This window comes from Ictalurus furcatus, chromosome 1, assembly GCF_023375685.1.
Source record: "Ictalurus furcatus strain D&B chromosome 1, Billie_1.0, whole genome shotgun sequence".
Lineage (NCBI taxonomy): Eukaryota > Metazoa > Chordata > Actinopteri > Siluriformes > Ictaluridae > Ictalurus > Ictalurus furcatus.
The window spans coordinates 28,445,190-28,462,033 of record NC_071255.1 but is presented as its reverse complement, the minus strand read 5'-3'; the positions used below and the strand labels follow the sequence as shown (position 1 = coordinate 28,462,033).

General features: G+C 38.0%; 1 protein-coding gene across 1 annotated transcript in view; it reads left to right on the top strand.

Annotated features, from left to right (window-relative positions):
• The window catches only part of sspo (SCO-spondin), a 103,659-nt gene that overhangs the window by 23,076 nt on the left and 63,739 nt on the right, over positions 1-16,844 (top strand). Inside the window, 20 exon segments of the mRNA XM_053629311.1 lie at positions 649-758; positions 945-1,094; positions 2,430-2,523; positions 2,688-3,097; positions 3,288-3,524; positions 3,948-4,178; positions 4,649-4,771; positions 4,889-4,989; positions 5,420-5,636; positions 6,492-6,644; positions 8,475-8,612; positions 8,937-9,119; positions 9,254-9,404; positions 11,540-11,699; positions 11,849-11,903; positions 11,997-12,110; positions 14,260-14,529; positions 14,910-15,037; positions 15,848-15,989; positions 16,374-16,535. Of these exon segments, the coding sequence (XP_053485286.1) occupies positions 649-758; positions 945-1,094; positions 2,430-2,523; positions 2,688-3,097; positions 3,288-3,524; positions 3,948-4,178; positions 4,649-4,771; positions 4,889-4,989; positions 5,420-5,636; positions 6,492-6,644; positions 8,475-8,612; positions 8,937-9,119; positions 9,254-9,404; positions 11,540-11,699; positions 11,849-11,903; positions 11,997-12,110; positions 14,260-14,529; positions 14,910-15,037; positions 15,848-15,989; positions 16,374-16,535 (3,329 nt within the window).

The window sequence follows — 16,844 nt, the reverse complement described above, 5'->3', positions numbered from 1 at the left end:
AGAAATGTTTGCTTGGCTCTGCGCCATTAGCCATTAGGTTAATAAAAGTCCACATCATACCAAACTAAAACGTTTATTGGTACTTTCGTTAAATAGCATTAAACTCTATAATTTCTAGTAATCTTATGCTTGGTATTGGAGCTTGGTGCTTGTGTTGGTTTCTTATGTCATCATCAATGAAGCTTTATTCAGAGGTTCCTTTAAAAATGTATCGATTTAATATCACAATACCACATACAATTTATTGTTGTTCTACAATGATAACCCAGGGCTAGTCTCTCTATCATGTAAAAACAAATTAAATAAAAACGCAATTAGTTTTGACATAAGCCTATGCTACAGTGCCCTTCACTAATATTGGCACCCTTGAGCAAAGAAAGCTGTGAAACACTTACATTTAACAAAGATATTTGTTTTTTTAAACCTGTGTTATGTTTTCAATTTTTTTTAACAAACGATCAAAAGGTTAAACAATAAAGACAATTTTTCACAGCCTTCTTTGCTCATATTTACCAAGGGTGCCAATAATAGTGGAGGGCACTGTATATTCTGAATCACTGTTGTATAAAATATATATGTAATGCCTATGAATGCATTATAAAGGTAAGTGTGGTTCTGCAGCTCAAAATGTCTGTGTATATGATGTAGCTGTGATTCAGGAGGAGACTGTGAGTGTCTTTGCACAGCCATCGCTGCCTACACTGAGGAGTGCAACCGTAGAGGAGTCTACATTCGTTGGAGATCTCAAGAGCTTTGCCGTATGTATGAGTGCACTACCATAGCTATCCAAAAAGCACAGTGAAATACAAATGCAATGCTTTTTATAAAAAATATTGTAAAGTGTTCAGGTGTAATCCTACCTTTTATTATCCATACCGTATGCCAATTCAAAATCACTGCATATGACTGAATTTGAGATGGTTCCTCCTCCCCTCTATCTCTAGCCATGCAATGTGAGGATGGTTTGGTTTATGAAGCCTGTGGTTCTGCTTGCTCTGATGTCTGTCCTGGCAGCTCTCCTAGTGCTGACTCTCACTGCAGCGCCCTCTCCTGTGTGGAGGGCTGCTTTTGCCCTCAGGGAACCGTCCGCCACGGTCAGGACATTATTCCATTTTCCATACTTTTTAAAAATGCATACTACAACTGTGATCAATTCTCAAACAAATATAATGTTTTGGCATTAACAACATACTGTGCGTGGTTCATACACTATATTTTTCATTTCAGACACAAAGGTCTGTATACAGCAGTTACAAACATGGGTCACTATGTGAAGTGACTAAGGAGAAAGATTTGCCTTTGTGTAACAACAACAAAAAAAGGAATTATATAGGCTTATATAATATAACTTCAATTTACTGCATGTGTATTAGTGTGGGTTTGTAAATGCATGTAATTATTCTTGAAATGGTAATTTTATCAGTTATAGAAAACCAAGATAATTGTGTCAAATTATGTCTGTCAAACATAATTTCTTCATCACCAGTAAAAGTAATTTTTTTTCTTGTTTACTAAAACGAGTAGTGACCATAATTCATGACATACAGAGAACCAAATATCAGTCCTCAAGGCCATTAAGAGTGTCTTCAGAGCATTCATGAAAGTCATTAAATCTTCTAGCCATTAATATTCAAGCAAATAGTGTGAGCACAGAATATTCATATATATTTAAATTTACAAAAATAAAAATATAAAAATAGATAGGGATCTCACTGTTTAGATTTAGTCATTATTCGTTACCTAATTTGCAGGTGCTGGGGTTTTAATTTATTTTTTTTTTTGCGTAATGACATATAAAAGCAAATATTAAAACATTACACTGAAAGTTATTCAATAATTATTATCTATGTAACCAAAAGCAGTGTTGACATTTATGTTCCAAGGAAATCTTCATAAAAGGCAGTGTGTGGGGATCAGGTGGTAGAGCAGGTTGTCCATTAATCGTAGGGTTGGCGGTTCGATTCATGGCCTATATGCATCCACATGATGAAGTGTCCTTGGGAAAGACACTGAAAACCAAGCTGCTCCCAATGGCAGGCTAGCGCCTTGCATGGCAGCTCTGCTACCATGAGTGTGTGAGTGAATGGGTGAATCAGAAATAGTGTAAAACGCTTTGTAGAACCACGTAGGTTAAAAGGCTCTACCATTTGTGACATGAAAAACAGAAATCCATAAACTATAACCAAAAAGAAACCTTGTCAACATGGCTGTGAGATACACAGTTACGGAAGTGACAGATTATCTGTACACCAGCCACAACTAGACTAAGTGTGCTAAAGTGAATCCTATATTCTTGTTGCAAATTGCAGCTTATTGTCTGGAAAAGATGATATACTGTATGTACATGTTGGGTTAGTGTGTGACTGTATCTGTTTGTAATGACATCTCTTTGTTTATAATAACATCTAATTTTACTCTTCCCACTGCAGGCGACAGCTGTATTTCTCCCTCCGAGTGCCCGTGTGAGTGGGATGGCTCACTGTTTCCTCCTGGAGCTGCTGTAACTCAACATTGTCAGAACTGGTCTGTCTGAAAATATTATGGTTATGCGAACAGATCATGAGACCTTTTTGCTAATACATTATTGTGTACTTATGATCTTAGCCTTCAACAATAATCATAATCAAAAATCCCATCATCATCCAGAATACATGTCATCATTCAGATATGTATGCTTGTGTTTTCAGCTCCTGTTCTAAGGGCACCTGGAACTGCACTGGCCCTGCATGTCCTCCAACTGTTCCCTGTCTTGATTCAGAGTTCCAGTGTAGCGGTGGTTCTAGTCGCTGTATTCCCTCTCTCTGGCTCTGTGATAATGAGGATGACTGTGGAGATGGATCAGATGAGCTTTGTCCCACCACCTGTCCCCCTGAGCAGTTCCGCTGCTCTGGAGGAGTCTGTTTACCCCTGGAGCTGCGCTGTAATGGCCATCCTGACTGCGCTGATCAGTCCGATGAGGAGTTTTGTGCTCCAGTTACAGCAGTCCCAGGATGTGGTTCTGGGGAGTTCCGGTGTGCTAATGGACACTGTTTGTCTGCCTCTAAAGTGTGCGATGGACGACTGGACTGTGGGTTTGCGGACGACTCAGATGAGAGAGGTAACTAATGAAGTACTTCTGCTCTGAGCTTCTGTCTATTGTTAAAAGTGCTATACAAATACAATGCTATTAAATTGAATTGAATTATTCTCTTGCGTGAGCTTGTATATATTTTCCCTGAAATTAGATACTCATGAGTTGACAACTCATTGTCTCCCTAACTGCCTAACCTCCCTAATACCTGAAACAGGTTGTGGAGTGGTGTGTGCTGAACAGGAGTTCCGCTGTTCAGCCGGACGCTGTATTCTCTATTTGCATCGTTGTGATGGTCATGATGACTGTGGAGACTTTAGCGATGAGCGTGGGTGTGTTTGTGCTCCGGGAGAGTTCCAGTGCCCTGGTGATCAGTGCGTGCCTGCAGAGAGAGTATGTGATGGCCGTAAGGACTGTCCATCTGGGATTGATGAAGTTATCTGTCCTGTTAAAGGTATTTTCCCCCTGGAGCATAAACATATATGCATTATTAACTGATTACTGGTATAGGCCTTAGTATTATTTGTTGGAATGTCCTGGTAATATTTAGTATGAGAGTCAGCCAATACCTGATACAGATCTGATATCAGCATCCTCATATTAACATAGAAACAGACATGATACCAGTCCAGAATTTCAGACCAATGTTGGCACAATACAGACAGTTAGGGCATCCTTAATTATTTTTGACATTACTTATCTGTATACTTATGTTCTATAGTTGAATAATTTGACTGGGTTTGTGGATCTTCCACAGAATATTAAGATCAATATCACATAACAGATAACAGTACTAGATGTAAAAGTAATGAGTTCCTCCTGCTTGAACACTCATTTCAGATTGTAATCTCTGTGAGTTTACGGTTCTGTGTTTCAGACTGTAATCAGCATGAGTTTGGGTGTGCGAATGGTCAGTGTGTGCCACTGGCTTGGCGTTGTGATGGTGAAACAGACTGTCTAGATGGAAGTGATGAACAGCAGTGTGCCCGTGCTTGTGGACCTGACCAGGTCTCCTGTCAGAGTGGAGACCAGTGCGTCCAGCATGTGCATCTGTGTGACGGGACACCGCACTGCCGTGATGCCTCTGACGAAAGCGAAGACAACTGTGGTGAGATACTTTTTCACATGCACTAATAACTCAATGTAATACAGTTTCTTGTTGCTTTGTTATAAGTGTTATCTGTAATTTCTTATGCCTCAAAAGTATAGAAAATGGCTTTTAATCCCCTCTAACTTTGCTACTGTGACCCTGACGTTGGTATTTTGATATTTATCTGTTTGCATTGAGAAAATTGGTGAATTTCAATGTTTTTATTCTCGTAAAGTATTAATTAAAGTTGGTCCAATTTGAGGATCAAGACTTGTTGCCACTAGAACTCCCACCAGGAAATGTGGAAGGAAAATGTGCGAAATAAAATAAATTAAATTAAAGTTATTCTCAGTAACAAAGTATCACAATTTGCATCCGGTTCTATCCATCATATACTTGCTAGTTATTACATGTGTGTGTGTGTGTGTGTGTGTGTGTGTGTCTTTGGGTGGGTGTTCATCCCTGTGTTCTCCCACATCTTTTAATAGGGTCCACACGAATCCCACCCTGTACTGGCAGCTTCTCATGTGATAACAGAACATGTGTGAACACATCACGTGTGTGTAACGGTATTCCCGACTGTCCCAGAGGAGAGGACGAACTGGTTTGTGGTGAGTCTGCAATTGGTTCTCAAAAGTACATTGTGCATGACACAATAAAGGAGAACAATGCAGCATTAAACATTATTTTACCATGTGTCCAATCCATTCTTCCTTTCCTATGTACAGAAAAGCCCAGTATCTCTCCACTGCCCCCTGGTGACAGGAACACTACTCACACTTGTCCTGAGTTCACCTGCTTGGATGGATCCTGTGTCCCTTTCAAATCAGTATGACACGAAACACACAGTTATATAACATCACAATATAAGGATTGTCTTCATCTCAATATTATGATTACACCAAAGAGAGATTAAAAAGGCCACCCATCATATTAGTGATATATATATATAAGAGATCTCAGCATTTACAGTATTGTTTTCTAATGTGAAAGTTTAGTTTAATTTCCCAAATACTAATGAACTCAATACACCATGATAAAAAAAATCAATGTTTTACTACTGTACACCTTCTTGTTACAAATAAAAAAAAACAACAACCTCAAGATAACCTAAGACCCTAACTCTGATGAATAAAGAAAAACATATTGCTGCGTTCTAAAGTCTACTATGCTCCTATTCAGTGTTCATTGTATTTAGTCATAGAAAGCCTTACCTGAACCTGTGTGTGTGTGTGTGTGTGTGTGTGTGTGTGTTTTAGGTATGTAATGGAGTAGCAGACTGCCCTGAAACTGGAAGCCCCTCAGATGAACAGGACTGTCGGAGTTGGGGCCCATGGGGCCCCTGGAGTCCCTGCAGCCACTCCTGTGGCTCTGGCGTTATGAACAGATACAGACACTGCCCTGTGGGGGACACTCTAACACACTGCAGGGGAAATGATACACAGAGACAGCAGTGCTACTCCACAGCATGTCCTGGTGAGAGCCTTTACTTCTGAAATACTGCTTTTTAGGACATCATTTAGGACATCATCATCATCAACATCATCATCATCATCATCATCATCAGTGTTTTAATAATAATACAATTAGGCAATCTTCATTAGAGATTCCGGCCCTGCTGTAGACGTGATGATGAAATTAGAGCTGATGATGTTACACTTAGTTAGGATTACTTAGTAATGCAGTCGTACTGTGGATAATTAACCCACTGGGTCATTATGAGAGATAGAGAAAATGCACTGATAAATTAGACTTAAGTGAAAGTATAGATAATGTGTTCAAATCTTACTCAATTGAAAGTAGCAATATCTAGCCAGAAATGTACTTAAGTGAAAGTAAAAAGAGTTGTGAGACGTACTCAAGGATTAAAAAGTAAAGCATTTTTTTTTAAAACTTAGGAAATTAAGTCAGTTATGCCATGTTTTTATGTGAAAATAAAATAATAAAAGTAACTTTTATTGCTTTTGAATATACAACTAAAGAACTGTCACCCTATAAAAGGAGCTAGAGTTCGTCTGTGCGTATGGTGTCTGACTCTGTGAATGGCTGTCTCTGTGAGCTTTGCCTTTTATGGAGATTTCCTTGGAGATGTAATTAAATAAGAGTATAAGCGTTTAATAGTACTTTAATAGTAAGTTTAGTAGTACTCAAGTAAAAATTTCCTTAAATATAGTACTTAAATATAGTAACCAAATACAATAACTCAAGTATTTTCCACCTCTGGATGCAGATGATTTTTGTTGCAGACACTAAAATGATAAACTAAAGGAATGGGTTTTTATACTGATCATTTGCTCTGACCTGACATGTGGATGTGTGTGTGTTGAGCAGTCGATGGATATTGGTCAGCATGGACAACATGGTCTAACTGCTCTAAAGGTTGTGGGGGAGTGGAGATTCGCAAAAGAGTGTGTGTTCCACCACAGAACGGAGGTCAAGCGTGCACTGAACTGCCAGGAGACACAGCCCTGAGCACCGAGATCAGTGAGCGTGCACACACACACACACACACACACACACACACACACACACACAAAGGCTTTAGCAGTATAGATGTAAATATTGACATATTGCCATCACACTGATAAAGCACAGTTAAAGTATAATCAATGTGATGCCAGCAACCACACTTTAGAGTGCTGGGGTGGGTGGGTAGTTTGCATTAATAGGTTTCTAGGTTTCACGGTTCAGTTTTAAGTAATGGGTTCAAGTTAATTTATCTAGAATTAAAAATATAAGTAATACATAATTATAACTTAATTGTGACTTCTTAATTTATTGGGAAAAAACATCTAGATCCAACTGGAAAAGGCGGATCTGGATTACTACAAAATATACAGTCGAGTCCATAAGTATTTGGACAGCGACATAATTTTGCCTCTGTACAACACCACAATAGATCTGAAATGAAGCAATGAAGATGTGATTGACGTGTAGATTTTCAGTTCAGCTTTAATTCATGGGGTTTAACAACAGTATTGCATTAACCGTTTAGTAATTACAGCCATTCTTTTGTTATTGCATTTTTGCAAAATGGCGACCCTCCATTTTCACAGGCAAAAAAGTAATTGGACAATTGACTGTTAAGCAGTTTCATGGCCAGCTGTGGCCTGTTTGCTTGTTAGTTCATGACAAAATGAGGCGGTAAAAGGTCTGGAGTTGATTCCAAGCCTTGAATTTTCATTTGGTAGCAGTTCATGCGAACTCTCAATATGCGGTCCAAAGAGGTGTCAGTGCAATTGAAGGAGACCATCATTAGGCTGAAAAAACAAAACAGACCCATTAGAGAGACAGCAGAAACTTTAGGAGTGGCCAAATCAACAGTTTGGTAAATTATTAAAAAGAATTAATGCACTGGTGAGCTCAGCACCACCAAAAGGCCTGGAAGACCACCTGAAAGACAACTAAAGTAATGATCGCAGAATTGTTTCCTTGTTGAAGAAAAAACCCTTCACATCTAGCCAGGTCAAGAATACTCTCGAGGCAGTAGGCGTATCACTGTCAAAGTCTACAATCAAGAGATGCTTTCATGAATGTAAATACAGATGTTTTACCTCAAGATGCAAACCACTGATAACACTCAAGAACAGAAAGGCCAGATTATTATTATTATTATTTTTTTTTTTTTAAATCCTTAAAAAACCTTAGCATGCATTTCACTTACTGAAGACAAACTGAAGGCAGAAAGGCCACAAACAGGCAGCAACTGATGGTGGCTGCAGTAAAGTCCTGGCAAAGCATCTCAAGGTAGGAAACTCAGAATTTGGTGATGTCCATGGGTTCCAGATTTCAGGCAGTCATTGACTGCAAAGGATTTTCCTCCAAGTATTAAAAATAATCCTAATATTTATAATTATTTTCGTTTGTCCAATTACTTTTGAGCCTGTGAAAATGGATAGAATCTGTAAAGGAGTGGCTGTGATTCCTAAACAGTTAATGCAATATTGTTGTTAAACCCTTGGAATTAAAGCTGAAAGTCTACACTTCTTGATTGCTTCGTTTCAAATCAGTTGTGGTGTTGTACAAAGGCAAAATTATGAAAATTGTGTCACTGTCCAAATACTTATAGACAACATTTATAGTTCATTGTAGTTAGTTAATAATATGCTTTAATAAGAATATCTAAGCCAACAGTTTAAACTGTCATTTTATTAGATCATTTTAGACTACCTTTAATGTGCTTTTATTGCATTACTTTGTACAATAATCTGTAAGTCAGCTGCAGTGCAGCACTTCTTAAAACTGAAATTAAGTGTAGTAATGACGGAAGATTCTTTTTTTTTTTTCTATCCTTCCGTCTGCTTTTGCTTGCAGAGCCGTGTCCTCAGGATGCCTGTGCTAATGTTTCCTGTCCTGCCGGTCTGGTGTCACACACTTGTGCTCCTTGTCCTTTGACTTGTGCTCATATATCAAGTGATACATCCTGTGATCCCAGTGCTCAGTGTTTCACAGGTAAGCTGTAAGAGTGTAGAAAATCATTTAGGTTTTTGTTGTTGTTGTTGTTGTTGTTGTTTTGGATTGGTTTTTTTTCTCTGAATTGAGAGCTCATATTTTTTTTTTATTACTCATCCATATCTACCTGTGTAAGCACTATGGCTTACATCACACTCTATCTATTGTAATATGCACATGTAAATTTGTTTACTGCATTGTACTGTTAATATCTTCATCCTTCCATTTCATAGCTCTATCATGTTGTTAATTGTTCTGCTTTTTTTCTGTCTGTTCCTATCTTTCTTTTTTTCTGCTCTCCCTCACATTTGTCTCTTTCCTTAGGTTGCTGGTGCCCAGAGGGCAAAGTGATGAACCAAATGCAGAAGTGTGTACTGCCAGAAGAGTGTGTGTGTGAGGTGTCAGGGGTGCGGTACTGGCCGGGGCAGCAGGTCAAGATGGGCTGTGAGATTTGTAGGTGTGAAAGAGGAAGACCACGGTACTGTCAGGCCAACCCAGAGTGTTCAGGTATACACCAAACACCCCCCATCCCCCCCTCCCTCCACACACAGACTATAGGCTATCATTTAATTATTCAATAAATATCTCTCTTTCTGGGTCTATGACAGTGTTTGTGTTTTGTGTGTGTATGATATTTTTAGTTCACTGTGGTTGGTCATCCTGGTCCCCATGGGGTGAGTGTTTGGGTCCATGTGGGGTACAGAGTGTCCAGTGGTCTTTTCGCAGCCCAAATAATCCCTCCAAGCACGGCAATGGCAGACAGTGTCGTGGTATTTACCGGAAAGCCAGACGGTGAGAATACTCAGTCTAACTCTAACCCTAACCCTAACCACCTACATTTACACGGTTTCCTATTAGTTTTACTGTAGGCAATGAATAAATCATCATAGTTACTGAATAATATGTTTTAAGATCAATAGGGAATACTGCAACGGGAGCTGAAAGGGTTAAAAAGTGTATTCTATTTTGATTACGTACAGACTTTTAGGTAAGCTGGTTTATTTGGACTTATTATACAGTATTTCAGTGTATAATAACCGTGCACTTTTTAAATATTAATTAGAGAAAAAAAGAGAAACGTACTGTATAATGCCTCTCCTCCAGAAAATCTACCCACACGTTGCTTTCCTGTCTAGGTTTTGTCATTCCTTACTAAGAGCAACGATGTCTTTATGAAAATAATGCAATTAAACATTTTCTACATAAAAAATAAGCTTCTACAGGGTGCAGTGAACAGGAATAAGTAAACAAATGAAATATTTGAGGTGGCAAACCTTTGCCTTTTAAAAAAAATATCAGTAAGTCTCAGCTACATTTTGTGCATTTATTTTTGTAAGGAAATTGGTTGATGAGTTTTTCTAAGCATTTTGGAGAACCTGCCACGGCTTTTCTGGAGACTTTTACTGTCACACTTTCTTCTGTGTTTGTAGAAAATTCCTGACAACCAGCATTCATGGTCTATTATGTAATGTGTTATTTGCTTTACTGAACAACATTTTGCTGTAACATTTCATTTTGGTCAAAAAAGTAATGTTTGAAAATCTTAAATATTTTTTTACTGAACCAATAATGCAGAAGTCCTAAAAACATCTACAAAAGACAAAATATGTAAGACAAAATATTATTTGTAATATATATATATATATATATATATATATATATATATATATTACCTATTCTTTTATATATAGTATTTTGTTATTTTCCTTTTGCACAGTATTTTTTACTTCATATGCTCTTTTATTACCAAAAAAGAAACCCTGAAGTGCTTCTTTACATGCATATTTATGTAAAGATACACTATATGTCTAAAAGTTTGTGGACACCTGACCATCACACCTATATGTGCTTGTTAAACATCCCAGTCCAGATGTACTCCCTCTTTGCTGTTATAATAAACTCCACTCTTCTGGGAAGACTTTCCACTAGATTTTGGAGTGTGGATGTGGGGATTTGTGCTCATTCAGCCACAACATCATTAGTGAGTTCAGACACTGATGTTTGGTGAGGAGGTCAGGTGTGCATTCAGCGTTCCATTTCATCCCAAAGATGCTCAGTGGGGTTGAGGTTAGGGCTCTGTACAGGATACTCACATTTTTCCAAACCAACCTTGATAAACCATAACTTCATTTATAATCACACTATCTGGTGTCACCCAGAAGAAGGTTTCATTTTGAGCCTGGTTCTTCTTTTACGTTTCTTCTACTTGTCACCTCAGGGAGGTTTTTCTTGCCACCATCACCTCTGGTTTACTCATTAGGGATACATTTTAATAAAAAAATTTATTCAGATTTCCCTAAAGCTGCTTTGTGACAAATGTCCATTGTTGAAAGCGCTAAGTAAATAAAATTGAATTGAAATTGAATGCATGGACCTCGCTTTGTGCACAGGCGCATTGTCATGCTGGAACAGTTTTGAGCCCCTTAGTTCCAGTGAAAGGAAATTGTAACATTACAGCATACAAAGACATCCTTTACAATTGTGTACTTCCAACTTTGTGGAAACAGTTTGAGGATGAAGCACATATGGGTGTGATGGTCAGGTTTCCACATACTTTTATCCACATAGTGAATGTAAACAATTGATTGTAAATCAGATTAGCACATTGGAAGCCGACAACTGACAGAGACTTAGCTGTGATGAGATTTAATGCAAGTATAGACCTAGTTTACAAACCCGTTTAGAGAACAATCCAGTAAAACACTGAGATATATAAATAACATGGCATTATCTCAGTAATAATTCCAGCAATTATGCAGTGTCCATGAACACTAAATAATTCTATATTTATAGTAAATGATTTGTTGAAATCAAACATTTAATCCACACATATTTTCAATGTATGCATATGCAAGTCTGATACATATTACAAACACTATTTGTAATATATATTTATATTTATATGTGTGTGTTTGTGTGTGTGCTAGCTGTCAGACAGAGCCGTGTGAAGAGTGTGAGTATCAGGGACACACCCATGCAGTTGGCGATCGCTGGAAAGGAAGTAATTGTCAGCTTTGCCACTGTTTACCCAACCTTAAAGTGCAGTGTGCACCTTTCTGCCTGTACACTACCACTGGATGTCCACAGGTCTGTGTGTAATTCTCAAACAAAACTCTTTGAAATGTTTATCTGTTCATCTATTCAGAGACCTGAACACTGAATTCAGAGGAGGATAGCAGCTGATTACAATGTATGTTTTTCTCTTCACATTGAGATTGTGTGCTTTGTTTCTACAGGGTCAAACTCTGATACCAGGGGAAGAAAACAGGTGTTGCTATTGTGAAGACAAAGGTAACTGACCAGCATTCACTTATAGAATCAAATGAAAATATTGATATGAATGGCAACCAGGTGGAAACCTATTATTTGTTAAAATTCTTTTAGCCCAGAATGTCAGTACCATCACAACAACCCCAGCAGGTCGGCCGATCACTGTTGAGTCCTCCATGGCACCAGAGGTCAAACCATTTGTGCCAACGTTTCCTCTCCCACCTGGAGGTCAGTTCAAAAGTAGTTTAAATAAAAATGATAGATATTTTGAGTGAGTAGGAAGGAAAGCTTTTTTTTTTTATCAGTACTGATTTGTCAGTAAAAATGTTAAATGATGTTTTCAGGATGAATTTGGGCTGTATTCAGAGTAAACAATGTAATCCAATGGTTACATAAATCCAGCTATGCTTACAGCTCACTTGAATTAAGTGATGTTCAATAATTTTATCCATAAAAATTGGTTGCAAGATAAGCAATATCTCTAAATAGGATGCAGTTTCATGCAATATGCTCTGTGCAGAGAGAGAGAGAGAGAGAGAGAGAAAACATTTTATGGACTTTTAACAGACGATAACATTAATTAAAATGTAAAACAAACAAACAAAAAATATGATGATTTATTAATGTAATTCCATAAGTTACTATATTAATATTACTCTTCGTCTTCTTCTTCTTCCTCTTCTTCTTCTTCTTCTGCTTATTCTTCTTCTTATTGTTGTTGTTGTTGTTGTTAGCATTATTATTATTATTGTTATTATTATTGTTGTTGTTATTATTATTATTTTCTTGGTGTTTTTTATTTATTTTTTTGCATTTACAGCAAAAATATTAATTTAAGCGTGACATATTGTGGATTCGTCAACCTTTCAGACAGTAGAGCTAGACTTATTCCTGCTCCACAATTGAGCTGATATTGTGTAAGATAAGTCCAAGGTCAGAATCCTGTGTAACTGAGACACAGCTCTGTTTTTTGCAAACGCCTCCCTGTCTGCAATTCTCATACTTAAGTCCGGCGTTGTGTCTGAGATCTGTATACTTGATATGCACAGATTCTGTATTAACTCCTTACTATGTGTTCACTATGAATATTGCCCAATGATCGTAGGAAAAAAAAAAAAATTAAAATGTTTCAGATGTTCTGTGGCATATACAGTGGAGGCCAAAAGTCTGAGGCCACATTTAAAATCTGGTATTTATTATTTTTTTTCCATTTAAAATGGGAAATAAACAGAAGGTTGAGAATTTCTAAATATTTAAAACAAAGAAAGTAAATGTTTAATATCTTAAGATTCCACACTGTTCCTAGGTCTCTATTTGAATGTAAGCAAATTAGTGATATTGACCATGTTAACTGCTTCGTACAAAAGGTCAGATTGTCCTCATGCCCGATCTCTTCCACTGAAGCATGCGCTTAGACGACACGCCGATGGATTTTATCTAAAATGGTTCATAAGTTTTTGCACAAGCTTGTGGAGTCCATGCCAGCTCGAGTGCACACTGTCATTAAAGCAAATAGAGGACGTACCAAATACTAAGAAAGTCTTAAATTCATGAAAATCTTTCAGAGTCTACTTTTCAGTTACGTTTTTTGTCAAAAATATCATTTGTAATGAAAATTGCTGTATTAAATTAGAAAAGAATGCAAAATACAAGCATTTTCACGAGTGTACTCAGAATTTTGGACCCAACTGTACATCCCTGTGTTATTTATATCATAACATGTAACTCTATCAGTTGCATTTGTATTTGTGATTCCCTAAGAAGAAACTGAAATGTCTTGAAAATGACCCATACACTACAGATGTGGTGAATAGAGATTATATACTGAAGTATTCCTTTAATGTTATAGTAATCAACTAAATCTTTAGTTGTCATTTGGTGTGAAAGTACCACAGTGTTGTGTATCAGTATCAGACCGATATTACCCTAAAATGTGGAAATGGCATCAGACACACTCCCAGTGTCCTACAGCATGACACATTGACTGACAGTTGTCTTCTTTTTTATGCAAAGTCAAGCATTTTACAGTAATTATTGTCATTATTTCTTACCTCATTAGCTGAAAGAAAATACTAGTAATTGTAGACACGAGGGATTTTAAACATCTTTGGCAATGATTACAGTTAAAAATCGTGGTTCTGTATCATCTAGTGAGCAATACTGATATATGTAGTTTAACATCAGTATCAAACAAAAAACTAAAAATAAATGGGTTCATCGCATCTCTACTGCAGCAATAAGGTTTATTTACATTATTTTTTATTATTATACAAATATTTTTTTTCTTGCTATGATTTCACATTTAAAGCAGTTTAACTGAAAACAGTCATAGATATATTGCTAATTTTACATGATTATCTGAAGTGCATCTAATTCACTTCCTCTGTGTTCTTTATAGATGAGTGTTGGTCTCCACTGGGAGTGCAGTCTCTACCCATCTTCAGTTTCAGTGCCTCGTCACAGCAGCCTGGTCATCCGGCCTCTGCAGGGCGCCTCCATTTTCGTGACCCTCACAGTGACCTGCAGGGCTGGAGCCCTGAACCTGAGGAGTACAGGGAGCTCCCTTCATCTTCCCCTCATGGCCATACACACCACAGCCAGGCCCCTTACCTACAGATTGACCTGCTCAGACCATACAACATCACAGGTGTGTGTCATAAGGGTTAAATACCCACAGTTGTTTTTAATGCTGCAGACAGAATGGTGGAATTATGGGCAGCTGTGGATCAGGTGGTAGAGCGGGTTGACACTTGTCTTGCCCAAGTGTCCTTGGGCAAGACACTGAACCCCAAGTTGCTCCCGATGGCAAGTTAGCACCTTGCATGGCAGCTCTGCTACCATTGGTGTGTGAGTGTGTGTGTGAATGGGTGAATGAGACACAGTGTAAAGCACATTCGATAAAAGCACTATATAAGTGCAGACCATTTACCAATTAACAAGCAATGTTGATTGATGATCGTTCTACACTACTACATTAATGTAATTAAAGCAACACTCCAGTGATTTTCAATTTAATCTTAATTTTAGGATTGCTCACTCAAGGTGGTGGACAGTTCGACACATTTGTGTCCAGTTTCTACCTGCAATTTAGCAGTGATGGCAGTCAGTGGTTCACCTACAAAGAGCTCATCACAGAAGCTCGTCCTAAAGCCAAGGTGAGTGTCTTTCTGGAATTGTAGTAGGAAGGCCCAAAACAATGATTTTGATAATGATTCATTCATTATCCAATCAGTCCATTGTGTGGCAACATCATGGAGATACGGTCAAAGAGCTTTACATATTGTTCACATCAAACATCAAAATTGGGGGGAAAATGTGATCTCAGGGACTTTGACCATGGCATGGTTGTTGGTACCAGATGGACTGGTTTAGGTATTTCAGAAAGTGCTGATTTGGGATTTTCACGCATAACAATCTCCGAGTTTACACCGAATGCTGTGAAAAACATCCAGTGAGTGGCGGTTCTACAGGTGGAAACGTGGTGTTGATGAGAGAAGCCAGAAGAGAATGGTCAGATTGGTTTGAGCTGACAGAAAGATACAGTAACTCAAATAACCACTCTTTGCATACAGTGGGTGTTGAGCAGAAAAGCATGAGTGCACATTATGTTGAACCTTGAGGTGGATGTGCTACAACAGCAGAGAACCACATCAAGTTCCACTCCTGTCAGCCAAGAACTGAGGTTTTATTGGGCACAGAATCACCAAAACTGAACAGAAAAGGTCTGAAATATGCAACCCAGCTCATCTTGCCATGGTTGAAGTCCCTGAGATCACAATTCACATTCTGATGTTTGATGTGAACATTTATGTTCCTTATAAAGTGCACAGTGAATGTAGGTTGGTATAAGTTAAGTGATGATGATTGGGTTATTAACCATGTTAGCATATACAGTAAATTCCACAAAAAACTGCACATAAATTCTATACAGTGTCAGTTTCTATTGAATAATGACCTGTCTGCAGGTGTTCCTGGGTAACCGTGATGATCGAGGTGTTATGCAGAACAGACTGGACCGGATGGTGTTAGCTCGGTTTGTGCGGGTGCTGCCTCATGACTTCCAGAATGGCATTTACCTGCGAGTGGAGCTGATGGGGTGTGGTGGTGGTGCGTACATCTCACTTCCCTTTTGCTGATAAGCATTTTAGGCACCCTATTTTTCAGTACAAACTTTGTTATACATTTTTATTTTATGACTTCTACATTATCAAGTCAGTACAAAAACATTTTAGATTTCCAAACATTAGTTTTCTAGCACAAAATTAAATGTTACAGAAAAATGTTTGTCAGTTTGTATGTAAGAGACACTTTTCAGATAAAAAAAACATAATGAAGGCTGCTGGGATTTGCTGAAAAAATAAGAAGCAAGTGCAACAGTCAAAATCTCCAGAAGACCTGCGGCTGGTTCTGCAAGATGCTCAATGCTCATCGGGATTCTGAAATTTGTCGTATATTCTCTCCCTCTACTTATTCTTCCATTTCATCACTCAGAATATGAGTGGCTGTCTACTCCTGCTCCTACGGTGTCACTCAGGCCCTGCAGAGAGATGGAGTTCCAGTGTGGGAATGGCCACTGTGTTCACAGTGGGCCACAAGGAGTCCTCTGTGATGGGGTTAATGACTGTGGAGATGGTTCAGATGAAATCAGCTGTGGTAGGTCAAAGACATAAACAAGGACTTTACTACTGCTGTAATTTATATTATACCACAGCACTGCTGAATGCTCGGTTCTGAGTGGTCTATAACAGTAGCTCTCATAATAGTTCCGGCTGCAAGGATTATATAAACGCATTCATTCTAATATACTATCGTTTCCCTAGTAATGACTTGGGGAATTACAAATGTTTGTATTGGTGTAATGTTCTGTAAGAACACATTTAGTTAGCATTTTTTGAAGTATAAGAGGAACTAAACAGTTTCAAATTCTGCTGTTGTTGGAAAAAAACACAACAACTTTATGTC